Raw genomic sequence first — 15,539 nt, 5'->3', positions numbered from 1 at the left:
TCTCCTGTAGATAGTGGGGCCATCCCCATTTTACACTGGAGGAAGGAAAACAGGGTAAAGACTGTCAAGATCACCCACAAACTTTAAATATTTGACTCGGCAATTCCTGGTCTGATTTTATGGGGCATTTAGCATTTTTAGACCAATATAACATACCAGTCACAGCTCTACAGCCTTCACTTGCAGCTGAGAGAGCCCTGAATTCTTGCAAATCTGGGTTCTGGTGTCTCTAGCTGAATGCGTGCAGTGTGAGAGTTGATGCTTCCTTGAAGATACTGATATGGGCTTGCCCCAGATCAAATAAGGACCCTGTGACATAGACAGAGATAAAATCTAATTCAATATGCTCACATTCACATTCCTTAACTAGGAGATCACCCTTTCTATTACTTCAGTCCCTGGCTGTGTCCACCAAACACCTCCTGGAACAAACGAGGTTGCAGGAATCATACAGACAGCAGCCTCCTTTACCGCAGAAATCTGATGACCAGAGTACCACTGATTCTTTGAAATGAGTGTAACAGAGATGTTTTAGAAAAAAGATTATGTGCTAGTATGTCAAAAGATAGGCAACAGATAGTAACAACATATTCTCAAAAGGGACTGAGTTATTTGGATGCCTATCATTGAATGCTTCTTTTTTTAGAACTCTTTTTTTTTCAGTACTCTGTTTTGCAGCCTGATGTTCTTTTGATATGGGAGGATTGACTGTTTTTGAAGCGATGTTGTATAGATTCACATTCTATAGCATTAATACATGGTAAGATTTTTTGACGCTTAAACTCTGAAATGAATATATTTGTCATTTGTCATATTTGAAAGTGATTCTTTGGTCATAACAAGCTGTACCTGCTGCTGAAAGCTAGTGAAATAGAGCCAGGAGGAAACTTCTGTTTAGAAAGTATCAAAGGTCATAAACTTCCTTTTCAGAATGGCAGAAAGATGAGAAGACAAGAAGTCCAAGCAGGTCTGTTGTCACATAAATAAAAGTACCTGAGAAGTTTTATTTTGGCAGAAAATTATGAGATCCAAAAAGCTTATTAAGAGATTTTGGAATTGTGGTGGTTTGTATATTAGTAATAAATCTGTAACTCTGGTAACCATTCCAATGACCAGATACATAGTATGTATCTCAAAGCCATTTTTTTTCCCCCACAAGTACCACACATACCACGTGTGAAGTTATTTATCAGGCTTCTGTTGTGGCTGCTAGAAGTTTATTGTTAATATCTACTCCATAAATTTTGAGCTTTGTCTAGCCCAATAAGGAGCACATCAATCTCTAATTGTTGAGCAAAATAATCTTTTTTCAAACAATGTTCTCTGAGAAATAATTCACCTATATATTACAGAAATAACATGCAAGCAATGCTCCAGTGGAAAGAGGACATCAAGGATATGTCTTAATTCCAAAATACTGATCTGGAGAAAAGTAGTTCAGCGATGAATTTGGCAGAATGGGCCCACTATTTTTTTCCTTTCTTACTGTCTCAGTCTCTTACATTTTACTACTTAACTATTAGAGACATAAAATACAAAAATTAAAAATAGACTCAGAAGGGCATACTCTGGAGTATAGCTCAGCTGAGCTCCCAGATTACTGAATCTTGGAGATGCATGACCTCATCAATATATTGTTTTTTTGTTCCTTAACATTAATAACTAAGCAAGCAAGATTCTTCATCAAGTTGTTTTCTAGTCATTCTTCTTTACTATTGGGCTGTGTAGGGATGTTCTTCATTCAATAAATTGAATGTCCTCTAGAACAGTTTGTATTTAAATTCCACTTATTTTCTGGTTTTGAATGTGGTAGGTTTTGTTTCATTGTCTTCTTGGGACCACCAAGTAATTAGTGTTTCTGAATACTCTATTGTATATTTTTATTTTGTTGATGTCTCCATTCTACATGTAATTTCATGTCCAAAACCATTCCACTAATGTAAACCAGACAGAAAATATCAAATTTCCTACTTTTTAAAGGAATGAATACCTAGTACTGTTTGTTAAGAGTGTGGGGGTTTTGCAGTCTTCTAGGCTTAAGCTTCCATTTTTGTCTTAACTGTCAACCCTTAATTTGAAATATCTACATGACTTCAGTTTAATTTTCTACACCATTTTTTTTATAGTTGTGACCACAAGTAAGTAAGATCAGCAGTTAATAACATTTTACTTACTTTTTTTCAGTGCCCCATATGTGCAGTACAGTTGAGCACCACTGTGATCACTTCTGCATAAACACCCCTGGCTCCTACCTATGCCGGTGTAAACAAGGATACATTCTGAATGCTGACCAGAAGACTTGCAGCAGTATGTTATCTTTCTTAACTTTTCTCTTGCATGCTCCCGAAAAGTGCTTAACATCACAGACCCTTTTTGTTGGGCTCATAATGTAGGACTAAACTCAGTATATAATTAATGGTAATCATCAGAAAGGGTCTGAAAAGGTGAAGTCGTAATTCTTTTTCCTGTTTTGTGTAAATGAAATTCTTATAAACCTTTCTGAAATACATCAAGCTCATTTTTGTACACAGCTCTGCAGAGGTACACTGTAGCTACATAAAATGACATTTTAATTTTACTGGTGTAATAAGTTCAGCCATGAAGCAGCTATCAAAGAAAGAACTGTTTTATCATCTCACATGAAGTGAATCCAACTACTTTAGTAACTTGTCTAGACTGCAACCAGTACTAGATAGTACAAAAAGGTGCAATAAACCCAGTATCAGTGAAATAACTTGCCATTCTGAAAAGCTCTCCCTAACTGCTGCTTGAAGTATAAGGGATTGCCATTGTTCAAAGAATAGTTTTGAAAGTCTTGCTTATGCTCTGATTTCCTCCTTTAAAAGGGTTGACCTTTTCGGTTTTAAGTAATTGGCTTTATTGTTTATAATAACAAACCATATTTCATTTTAATTGTGATCTTTCTAAGCAGTATTTCTTTTATCCATTTTAACGTGCTTCCTAGTAATTAACAGGAGACTACATTAGATGTGTATGCCAAATTTATTCCCGCATCCACCATTATTTTAAAGATATTATGTAATACTATTTTTAATTGCTTGTAGAAAATGTACTTGTTAAAAACGTAGTTTCTTATCCCATGACAGTGCATGGATTCAAGTGAAATTTGCCAAACTGATTTTAGCTGGAAGAAAAATTTTGGGAAACGTCTTTTCAAAAAGCTGGAGGAGACAGTCATGGTGAAGGCATAGGATGTACGCTTCACAGCTGATAATTTAGAATTAAGGTGAAGGATGCAGGCTCAAATCCTATCCTTGTGTCTAAACTCACATGTTCCACATCTCAGGAGAGTGCCGTAGAACAGTCAGGTAGCTCGGGACTGACAGGTTATTACTCTCTCTTGCTTAGTGTTGTATTCTATATCAAAAACTTGATGACCACTGAAGCAGCAAGAGTATATCAGTTATCGGAGGCAACCCTGCAGCTTGGGGATTAGAGCCCTTACATGTGCAGTGGGACACACGGTTTCAGTCAGAGCCTCAGTAAACAGGAATGGGAACAAAAGAATGTCAGTACCAGCACCCTTGCTGCTGTGTTCAAATGCCTTCAGACTCTTTGGGCTACAGCAGGAAACCGCTTTTGAGCTCGTCACCTCCTATGCTGTTGAGCCATGGGATGAATTATTTTTAGGAATCTCTGTTTTCTATTTCTTCTCACCAGCATCCTTCACCAGATGTAGACATTTGTCATATGCATGTATGTGAATTATGAGGGAATGTTTTGTGTTAAATTTGTGCTTTTGTTTCCTCAAGAAGATGGAAAAAAAATCAATCCATTCTGGAATATCTCCTAATTATTATTTGGTTTAGCAGCTGAGCTAAGACAAGAATAGTGACAAGAACAATTTTGCACACAGCCTATATTCTCTGCTTCCACATGTTTGCTATAGCTCTTCAGAAAGAGGTTGGTCAGAGTCCCAGATCATGGCTCCAAATATGTAATCAGATTTCAGTAATGTTCTCTAACCTATTATTTTCATTGTGTCTCTCTTAAAATGCTTCTCATTTAAAACTTTTGTATCCTTTAAAACTTTCTTTTAAGTCTTCCTCATACTATTAATTTTCTTACAGAATTTTTGGGAAAGAATTCTTCTACTTTCAAGTTTCTGGAAAATTATGTGAAATTCAAAATTTATCTTTTTTTTTTTTTTTTTAATTTCCTCTCAAACATTGTCCCCATCCTCACCTCAACATCAGTTTTGACAAATGAATTTTTTTATTCTGAGTCAATTAAAAATAAATCTTTCTTTATCATGTCATCTTCTTTTTTATTGTGTTACATTTCCATAATTTTTATCAGCCAGTAGTTCAGCTTTTAGACACAAATTACAGATTAATTTCCAAGAAAGTCTTGGAATTGTGTGTAGCTTTCCTACTGGTGACCCATGCACAATTGCCCACAACATGTTCCCTCTTTACCATTTTTCGAAGCCCATTGCTGCATTGCTTTACTTTTAGCTATGACTCAGTCTTACATTAGGTTTTCCTCACTTACCTGTTACTCAAGATTTGCTTGACTGTGTATTTGCTTTGATCATCAATCTAATGATACTAGATTGCAGTTTGCTAAATATGAAAGGGAGTCATTCAGTGTTAGTAACCTACTTCTAATGTACTTTTTTTCTACATCAGCAAACTATAAACTGATTTTAGCAATTAGCACTGGGAATCTAATATTGAGAGCCATCAAACTGGCCTTAAATGTGCTGGGATGGTGCAAATCATTGGTGAAGGAGGGAGATTGTATGGTAGCAGTCTAGACAAGGTCAGACCATTGTCTAAAAACTCCCCAGAGAAGTAACAGAATTCATGAGGAAAGGGGACTGAGCCTGGACAGCTTATTTCTGGAGGTAAGGGCAAGTGTGGCAATAGAAAACCTCACAGTCTGTGACCACTTTTATTACCTTCATTGGCCACTGATTGTCCACAAGTGCACAGAGACAACATGTTCCTCAATCTCTAAATAAAATAAATCTTCATCATTTTTAGGTTTAGTGCAATACATGATCAACATGAACCACATGTGTTTATCTAAGGTTTGGATCTATTTGTCAGCTCTTCCATGAACAAATAGTTTCCTTACATATATATTGTAACACTTTCTAAATTAAACAATGCAGAAAAGATGAATGGTATGTATTTAAAATTATAGTGTCTTTTCATTCTGCTGTACCTAAAGTTATACTTTTTTTTCATTCTTCTATTCCCTTTTTGTAATGTTGTGAGAGTACACTATATCAGTATTCAGCTCTTGTGAGCCCTTAATGAAGTGGCTTCAGTCAGCAATGAATTGACAGCTTTGACTCAGGCTGAAAAAGGGTGCCCTCAGGCTGGAAAAGGGTGCATTTCTCTTTTGAATATAGTTTTTTTCCTTGATACGTTTCATTATAATATAATTTCTAAAAAAATGATTTCCTTGCATTGAAGGAAGAAAATCTGCCATACTTGTGATTTGTTGCTTTCCACATGAAAAGAAAAAAATAAAAAAACAACTTGGCTATCTTTGAGAACAAAACTAGGGAAAAAAGAATACTTTCATTTAACTTGAAATATTCTTATATTTATTTCATTAAGATGGTTTTGCATGCATGAAAAAGATGCTCCTTTCACATACTCTGGTCTGACTTTTCTAGAGAGTAGTTGTGTCAGATAACGGCTATTTACTCATTATTTGTTTAACTTGATCTCTTCCATTCTTCTCTAGAGTTGTTCAAATCTTACATTAATATATGTAAGCTGGAAATGTAGCTGAAACAAGCTGGAAAATTATCTATCTGTGGGTGTTTATACTGGAACAAGAGAGTTAAACAACTGTTTATGCTGTTCATCATGCCGTTTGATATGAAGCAGACAGCTATAAAAGAAAAATTTTATTTATTTGGCTAGTTTCCTCAAACATGTTCCAAAAGCCTTTTTTGTAGCTCTAAATGATCATTATGTGTTGAGGAGTCTTTGGGCTTGATCCTGAGCACACAAAGTACTTTGCTTTCCAGAGATTTCACTTGGGAAACTTGGGGTTCTCAGAAAGCTCTAGCTATTGGAAAAAAAAGCGCAATGTGCTTCATTCGTCCAGGTGCTGAACTGACCTCATTTGTCATAATAATTTTTCTAATGAGGTCTTTTGCTTGGGAGGGCTAACTTGCTATGGTATTTTGCACAAAACTGAAAAATTATAAAACTCGGAAATGTAATATCCCCAATTCTTTTGGTGTTGTGTTTTCCTTTTCTTTCCCTTTCCTACCTTGTCATCATTTATCTGGGAGAGTTATGCAAAAAAGAAGAAAAAAAGACACAAATAAACAGTTGTTTTTTTTTTAAAAAAAAAAAAACCAAACCCCTGAAGAATGCCCTTCAAACTTTTTATAGAAACATACAGTCAAGCAACCCTGCTAGGCACCATTGGCCAATCAACAGTCATTGCCTTCAGCTGAAGGAATGAGCTCCTCAGCTTTAAGTGATTGTTCCTGCTGGTATAAGACTTTCACTGTTTGACAGAACATTGGCATGATGTGTTTTAAAATTAGCTCATCTCTGAAGAGCTGTTCATAGCTTCCTTTTTTTGTTTTGTTTTTGATCTATAGTCTACCTGTGCATTATAGAAGGTCAAAGAATTTAATATTCGTGCAATTATGTTTTGTAGCTCAGGACCTTTGTGCTGTGGAGAAACACGCCTGTGAGCAGATTTGTGTGAACACACCTGGGTCTTACGTCTGTCAGTGTTATGAAGGGTATGAGCTTGACACAAATGGGAAGAATTGTGTTGGTAAGTATGAGTTTAGCAATTTATATTTATCTCTTCACACAAACCGAAGGGAAATTCAATATAAATTAATATCCAGTTTAGCCATAGGCAATGATGGGAAGCTGTCTTCTCCTATATGAGTGGTAGATAAGGAAGAATACATATTGGCATGTTCATAGGCCTTTACTGATAATGAATGGTGAGTTGGGAAAATTGTTCCACTTAATTTCACACAGAATATAACATCGCTGTTTTGAAACAACAGACCAGATGTTTTATTCTAGATCCATGTAGGTGGCCAGCAGTGTACTGGCATGATATATGTGGCCATTAAAAATAAACAAAGCCTGACAAACTCAGTAGCTCCTCTTCAGACAGAAGTTATACTTGAAAGTGGACTATTTCTTGTCATTTCTCACTTGGTTTTATGGTCATGCCAGGAGAGATTTTAAACTCTTTTGGGGAAGGTGGCTTTAAGGGAAGTTTAGCCCCCCTTAAAAACCCATCCACTATGTGCCTTTGATTTTCGCTAAGGGCAGTAAAGAAGCAAACATCAGCTCTAAGAATCACAACTCAAAACAGTGAGTGTGGAAATGCAGTATAATGATTTTTTAACATCAAACATACTTCCCTCTCTGTTACCACCTAAGTATCTTATTATTCTTTCCTGTTTATACAGAGTAAATACTTTTAGTATAATCTTTTCCACTAGCCTATTAGCCTTCTCATAAATTTTTCATCCCATGGTACATTTTGGGAAAATACTGCCGTCTGGTATCCACTACAAAAAACCCCTAATGAGTCCTTGAAAAAAACCTGCCTTATTCGTTAGGTATTCTCTTCAGGCAAACACTTAATTGCATGATTAATTTCAAATATATGCTGAAATCCCGTGGAAGTGAATCCAAGTGAATCCCTGGCCCCAAATCTGCTACAGGCCACCATAATGCTTTTGTCCAACAGCTTACTCTAGTCATTTTAAACAGCTCTTGACATAATATAATTGTATCTTATTACCTTCACAGAGCTACGATAATCCTATTTTGAGATGCAAAATGCATGACAGATTATGGAACTGAACTTTCTGCATGTAGTTTCACATGGGTCACACAAATGAGGTTTTGAGATTTTTTTAGACCTAATATAACATATGAAGTTTTGAGGAACGTTCACTTGGTACTTTTCCGGAATGTTTTCCTTACTTCTAGCTTCATGATCTCAGTATAGGAGTGCTTAAATTTCTCAACACAATTTATCCTCAGCATAATTTGGCTATTAATATACCATTTTAAGAAACTTCTTTTTGAAGTTGAATTATTTTGAAAATTCAGCAAATAATGACTATTTAGTTAAAAATGCTTCTTAAATGTTCCAGCCGAAATTTCTACATCACACACTCCACAGAAGTTCATCCAATAACTTTAGCATTTATTCCTCAAGACCTTTACCTGTGTTAGGATAAAGCATATATTTCTTTCCTATTGATTTGACTATATCCTGAGACAGAAAATCTGTGACTTCTGTTGGTAGATTCTTTCATCCCCAGTTCTTTTCTACCATATATTCTATAACAGAATATTAATGCATAATGTCATCAGCTGTGGTTACTATTTTCTCTCTATTAAGTTAAAGGGTCCTTTGCAGCCCAAGATATTTTAACTAGGAAGGTAGCTACCATAGCATCATAGGGATAAAAATAAATCTTGGTGAAATTCTTCCTATGTCAAACCTAATATTATCCTCTATAATAAATACAAAGTCTATTTTTCTTACTAAAAGCTTCAAAGTATTTCTATGCCATTTATTAAATATCTTACAGTGGCACTTGTTTTTTGCCTGTTAATTTCTTTGCAAGTTCTGGAGGGTGCTTTTTGGAGGTGTGATACATCTTTAATATTTTTTCTACCTCTTGACTCTCTTAGGCATGGAGAGATACAAGCCTATTATAAGCTCTATTGATGATTTTTGAAGCTTTCATGTTCTCAATTCTTTTCAGTTACTTTCAAAATTCAGTTCATGCAAGGGTTCACTGTTACCTTGCATTTTATAGTGTGTTTCCTGTCCACTTGGTTTCTATTCATTTGTACCTAGTTTAGCAAAAAACCCATGAACTCATGCTATTCATACCCCTGCAATAATTAGCTATATCAGTTGTGATTTTAAAGCACATTATTAGCACTTCTATCTTTCAGTTTTCTTTTGATTTATTTGACCATTTAGCTTTTTCATTTCTTACTGATGCACGTGAATGTTTCAGTGTATATTTATTATGATTTACCCATGCAGAACTTAGCCTGTCTACATTTCCTGAACAGAAAAAGATTGGGTAGTTTGTGGGTTTAGTGGTAATTTGTCTGCAAATTCTATTAGCTCTCAGTCTCTAGAATTTGACTTTTCTTATTTGAACAATTTGAGGTTTTTGAGGAATATGCTACTACCAAGAATGTACAGCTTCTGCAGATGTGATCACCAATGAATAATCGTCCTTGCTGGAAAATCTTGTAAAGGAGTACTGAATCAGTAGTGATAACTCTCAGTTTTCATTACTTTTAAGCTAATTAACCATTCCTTTACGTGAAGTATTTGTTATCAAATGAGCAGGATCAGAACAAAGATCTTGATGTACACATGTGCCAGAGAACACTGAGTACAACAGTTTTGCAAAAAGCAGTGACTTTATTAAGGTTACTCTGTCCTCTTAATTCAGAGAATGAAGAGGGAATTTCAGTAGGATATATACATCATGGTTCTCTCAAAGAACCAAAGGTTTCCCTCTAAGATGTGGTTTCCCTCTAAGATATCTAAGACTTCTAACATTTTAACTCCAGAAAAAGTAAATGAGAAAGTGCAGAAAACTTATTTCACAGGCAGGTTTATCAAGTTCTCTTCCTTCTTTCTGATGGGCTAATGTCACTGGTTAAGGATCAAAGGCAATACTAATTGCTTTATTGACATGTGTCAGCTAGTTACATGAATGGCAATAATTAAATAAAATCTCACAACCAGCAGCTCACAATGTATCCATTCAAATCCACTGAATGGCCAACCACTCTGTTTGCAACACACCGTTTATGAACAAATTTGTAGACTAAACAGTATTTGAAACTGTCTGCTCAATGATATGTACAGGTGGCAGAGCACTATCACTTCACATTTTTAAACAGCTTTCCACGTTAACTGCCCTCTTTTCACATGAACAAAATCCAGCCAAAGTTTGGTGGTAATGAGCTGTTCTTTGTCCATCATGCTGCTGGACACTCAGTCTCTCCACCTTCTTGGTGTTGCTGGACATGCTGTCCCCTCTTTCCTAGGCTGGTGCTAGACTGTCTCCATCCTGCTGCAGCTATTGGGCTTTGGGACCTCTTCTCCTGGCAGTGGTTTGGCTGCTGGCACCTCTCTGCAGCCCTGGCACCACTAGATTTTTTTTGGCTGCTTTCTAGGTTCTTATGAGTCTTCCATGAGTCTGCTCTACTCTTACCCCATCTTCAGTTTCATCCTCCTTATGCCTTTACTTATTGTCACCTTTTCTTCCTACCCTTTTCTTCTACTCTTCTCCTTAACTTACTTTGTTCTCCTAAGCCTGAATAACCCTATAAACAGCATAGGAGTAAAACAGCAATCCAAAAGAAAGGTGACCCATGCTGTCCACAGTTCAGAGAAGGCAATGTAAACACCCAGAGTGCAGAACTGGTAACTAGAAGTAAAAGATGGCTTTCATTTACCAACTAACACCAAGCAAGAAAAACAGGATGGAACGAACATAGGCAGATGACAGCTGAATTAATTGCTTGCTCACTAAAAAGGTCATTCATTTGTCCTTTAGAAAAGTTTCTTATTGAGATAGCCATGGTCTAACATTAAAAACAGTGAGATCTCTAAGTGTTCACATTCTAATGTATATCCATGACTCTACAGAAATATGAAAATAATAACACTAAAAAAATAGGAAAATATTATTCTGCTTTGATCTTATACAAACTGTGTATATTTTCTGCATACCAACCAAAGCATTACAGTATTTCAATTTAAAAAATATAGATGTATAATTTTTATCAGTCTTTTCAGGAAGATTTAACTTCATGGACAACTTACTACTGGCTGACTGGAATGCTGTTGACAAATTTCCCTTCTAAGCAAATACCACCAAAATGAAACATGAGGCTAAAAGTGAAATGAATTTATAGGTCAATTACTAGTGCCACTCTACAAGGCTAAGATGGCCTGGAATTATGGCAGTTTGTATACAAAAAATATTGAAGAAAGGGAATTATACTTACTTCCATAACCAACTGTCAAGAGAATGTTCTCTCTTCTGAACTGTTTTGGTGGAAAGGTATTATTTAAATAGATATGCTCATTATTCTTACAGGCCAGCAGACCTACTTCTGTGAGTAAGAGGTCCCCAGAAGGCTATAAATGGAAAAAAAGCAAGCTGGAAAAATTAGTTATTTATTTCATTAGGGTTTTTTTCCTTTCTCTCCACAGTACATTAGCAGCTGCATAGACATAAGAAGGTACAGTTCCTCCCTGAAGAGTTTGTCATCTGAAAGTGCTTAGGGTCGTAGTTGCTCAGATGTTAATAACAAATCATTCTAAAACCTGTTTAGATGTCTCTCAAGCAACACAGCTGGTGAAAGGGCTGGAAGGCATGTCCTGTGAGGAATGTCTAAGGACTCTGGATTTGCCTAGTTTGGAGAAAAGGAGGCTGCGGGACAACCTCATTGCTCTCCACAGCCTCCTGAGGAGAGGAGGTGGAGACAGAGGTATTGGTCTCCTCTCCTTGCTATCTAGTGATAGGATGTATGGGAACGGTTCAAAGCTGTGCCAAGGGAGGACTGAACTGGGCATTAGGAAGCATTTCTTTGCTGAGAGGGTGGTCAAACACTGGAACAGGCTTCCTAGAGAGCTGGTTGATACCCCAAGCCTGTCAGTGTCTGAGGCATTTGGGCAATGCCCTTAACAACATGCTTTAACTTTGGGTCAGTGCTGAATTGGTGAAGCAGTTGGACTCAACAGTCATTTTAGGTCCCTTCCAACTGTAACCGCTTCGCTTCACTTCTCAGCTTTGTAATCATTAGTTGGGCAGTTACAGGTATTGTGATAGAAATGCATTTCATTAGGGTTTAAATGCAGAGGAGGAGTTGACTTTATGGAACTATCCATATGGGCTGTTTCCCAGGTATGATGCTAGATAGAAAATAATTATATATTCTTTGACCTACTTATTTCTTAATGTGTTCTTGTAAAACACTTGAAAATGTGCATGTGGTTGGAATTAATTTAAGAGGAAAGCTGACTAATTATATGACACATCATATCCTTGAAATATATATTCAGTAAATAAGTTTTTATATGAAGCTATTCAGCCTGGAACAGGAAGGTGCTTGCCAGGAAAATGGTCTCACATAGCAGCCAGCAAGTAGTCTAATTTGACTTGATTCAACACAAATATTCTGAAGGGTTAAAAGAAGCTCTTTCAAAGTAAAAAAATGGCTTATCCACTTTTCTGACTAGATGTTCTGCAGAAAGAATCAGGTGAAATTGCCTAATGTGGACCTGACAGCTCTTTGGTGACAGAACACCTGATTTGTGACTTATCTTCAATTTTTTCTAAGACTTTCTTTGTGAAGAAGTAGCTTAACCTGGAAATAAATAGATAAATAAAAAATTGTAAATGACCGGACTTATGAAATAAGTGACTGAACTGGCTATGATATTTTATTTCTCTCATACGAAAGGTGTCATATAAGCAAAATATCAGTGGTAAATATCAGCCTGAAGCTCTCAGACTTCATAGCTGCAGCTGCTTTGTACAGGATGAATCTGGAGCACATTGGAGGGAATGAATGTACTGTGACAGTCCTTGGTGTAGAAGGTATTGCCATGGGTCTCCTATATACTCAGGCTATAGGAACAGGTCTTGAGAACTAATACAGCTGGGAGGGAACTAAGGAAAAGCAGAGCGATTCCAGGATGGGGACTGGAGAGACAGAAGACAGAACTAAATCAAACAAACTTTGCTACACCCTGGTCTACATTGTGAAGATCTGGACAGAGTTAATGACTGAGGCAGTAAATGAAAATGTGTTGAGAAGTCTTCTGACGATCTGAGAGCTCATAAGGTTCAGAGGGTAGGAGAAACGATCCAGGGCTCTAATCAAATCTGATTCACCAACTGGTATTGAAAGTGCACTATTTTTTGCAGAAAGGCTCTTCAGGGCAGAAATTATGTAAGCTTTTCCTTTTTTTATAGCTACTGTGTTTAACTAGTACGATAATACCTATGTATAATAATTTTAATTTTGTTTTTCTAATTGTACATGCTGGTCTTGTTCTTTTTCAGTTGTAGACTACTGTACTTTGGATAACCAAGGTTGCCAACATGAATGTGTTAACACTGAGGACTCCTACTACTGTAGATGCCATCCAGGGTTCATTTTAAATCCAGACCAAAGAACCTGCAGAAGTAAGTTGTGTTAAGTTTTAATTATGAACATTTTGTACTTCCATCTTCCATTTCTTAACAGTAATACTCTTGTTGGTCCTGGGAACACTGAATTACGCATCAGGTATAGAAAATGTTGGAGTACCTTGGAAGCCAAAGATCTTGAAAGCAATGCAAATTGGTTTTGGGGCTAGTGTGGCTTTTGGGGGGAGAGGCTAATGGTAGGGGTCCCTTCTATGAACAGGAAGCTTTTAACATGAAAACAGGCTCCATTTCAACAGTAAAAGCCCAAAGCTTTGCTTGCACGGTCTGTTTGATTATCCAGATTTTTCAGTTAGAATATCATCTCCCTAGCTGGGTAAACAAACAAGTCTGTACAAGACAATTTATAATCAGCTTCATTTGTAAGACAAGCTAAAATTAAATAGAGTAATTCCACAATCAGAGGAAATATTGCAGCCTATTTTCCCATGGATTTTTCTCAAGAGTGAGTTCTTTGATAGTGTGCCAAAGCTCTGGCAACATCAGTATCTTCTACCAAGCTTCCATGTTTCCAGCAGGTTATAGTAACTTCATGGCTTTTCCTGTTCGTTGTTTGTCAAATTTGAGCTAATAAGCTCAAAAATTACCAGAGTTAGGAGTGGATATAAAGCAGAAGGGTAATGACAGACCAGAAAATACTCTTGCCAAGGCTTCCCGTAATTGGGAGAAGTAGCTAAAAACTCCACAGTGTTTAATGTCATAACTCACTTTCAGGAAATTTGAAGGTAAAATCTTAATGTACATTCTTAGTTACCTTTCTTCATAAATATGGTTTAACCCCAGCTTGCAACTAAGCACCGCACAGCCACTCTCTCACCTTCTCCCACTGGGACAGGGGAGAGAATTGCAAGAGTAAAAGTGAGGAAGCTTGTGGGTTGAGATAAAGACAGTTCAATAGATACAGCAAAAGCCACACACACAAGCAAAGCAAAACAAGGAATTCATTCACCCCTTCCCATGGGCAGGCAGGTGTTCAGTCATCTCCAGGAAAGCCGGGCTTCAGCACATATAACGCTTACTTGGGAAGACAAAGCTCCATAACTCCAAACGTCCCCTCTTCCTTTTTTCTTCCCACAGCTTCATATGCTGACCATGAGGTCATGTGGTATGGGATACACCTTTGGTCAGCTGGTGTCAGCTGTCCCGGCTGTGTCCCCTCCCAACTTCTTGTGCACCCCTGGCCTGCTCGCTGGTGGGCTGGGGTGAGAAGCAGAAAAAGCCTTGGCTCTGGCTAAGCACTGCTCAGCAATGACTAAAACATCCCTGAATTATCAACACTGTTTCCAGCACAAATCCAAAACATAGCACATACTAGCTACTATGAAGAAAACTAACTCTACCCCAGCCAAAACCGGCACAGAGCCTTGATAAAGAAATGTTACTATTGTGTCTGTAAGCAGACAAACTCCAGTAGTTTTCGGTGACTGGCACTGATGATGCCGGTGGAGAATTTAGCCCATATTACTGAACAATGTGTTCAAACATTATTTCTCAAATAATGCATCAATATAGCACAGCATTTCAGTGCTTTACACAGCCTTGAGGGCATTTCCGTCTTTATGATGAGAGACTGTGTTAACCTGACAACTGTATTATGTATTATACTTGGTAATTATTTCACTTAAATTTAACATTTAGAAAGAAAGTATCTAATCCAGGCTGTACATCTGGTCTTATGATCAAGGGAGAGACATATGCTTCTAGAATGCAATTGCTCCACAGCTCTGACACAAATTTATGGAAGTGCCTGTTTTCCTTGACTATGCAGGAAGCCTGTATGACTTGCCAGAGCAGACACCTAATTTTCAGATGGTCAGAGTCAGGGGAGGTGAATTTCCTGCCTCCCCAAGGGCCAGAGTACAGTTTGTACTGGTTCACTTTGCTTGTAGATTGTATGAACTTGCCCATTTGTCAAGCATCTGCCAGCTAAGGGCTAGCTAAATTCTCTTATACTTCCATATGTACTTCCACATCCATAAATTATTGAAATCTTATTATAGCATAAGTGCTTTCCACTGTCCAAGCACAAATTTTTGTTAATTTATTCTATTGAAGAATGTGGATTTTAAGCACTGTTTTCTCCCTGAGTTTGAACCTAACAAAGACCTTAAAACAGCATACACATTTTATATGTCCTGAGTGTTTTTTTAGCTTATGGTCTAGCTGTATGAATTACTTTAACCTACTTAAACTGATGATCCACAGCTGGAAGCTGAGAGAGTGTTCTGGGAAAGTAGTATTTCAGGCTTGTCCTGTCTCTATCCTCTGATTTAGGGATCTATTGCTTGAG

The 15,539-nt window shown here is 37.1% G+C and overlaps 1 protein-coding gene across 6 annotated transcripts in view; it reads left to right on the top strand.

The window, feature by feature from the left end:
- Nucleotides 1-15,539, top strand: part of MATN2 (matrilin 2) — an 80,509-nt gene that overhangs the window by 30,604 nt on the left and 34,366 nt on the right. For all 6 annotated transcript variants that reach the window (XM_080380111.1, XM_080380114.1, XM_080380113.1 and 3 more), the window contains exons 4-6: nucleotides 2,185-2,307; nucleotides 6,661-6,783; nucleotides 13,106-13,228. In XM_080380111.1, the coding sequence (XP_080236237.1) occupies nucleotides 2,185-2,307; nucleotides 6,661-6,783; nucleotides 13,106-13,228 (369 nt within the window). The remainder of the gene's footprint in view (nucleotides 1-2,184; nucleotides 2,308-6,660; nucleotides 6,784-13,105; nucleotides 13,229-15,539) is intronic.

This window comes from Falco punctatus (assembly GCF_963210335.1).
Source record: "Falco punctatus genome assembly, chromosome: 3".
Taxonomy (NCBI): Eukaryota; Metazoa; Chordata; class Aves; order Falconiformes; family Falconidae; genus Falco; species Falco punctatus.
This window is presented reverse-complemented; position numbering and strand designations above follow the sequence as displayed.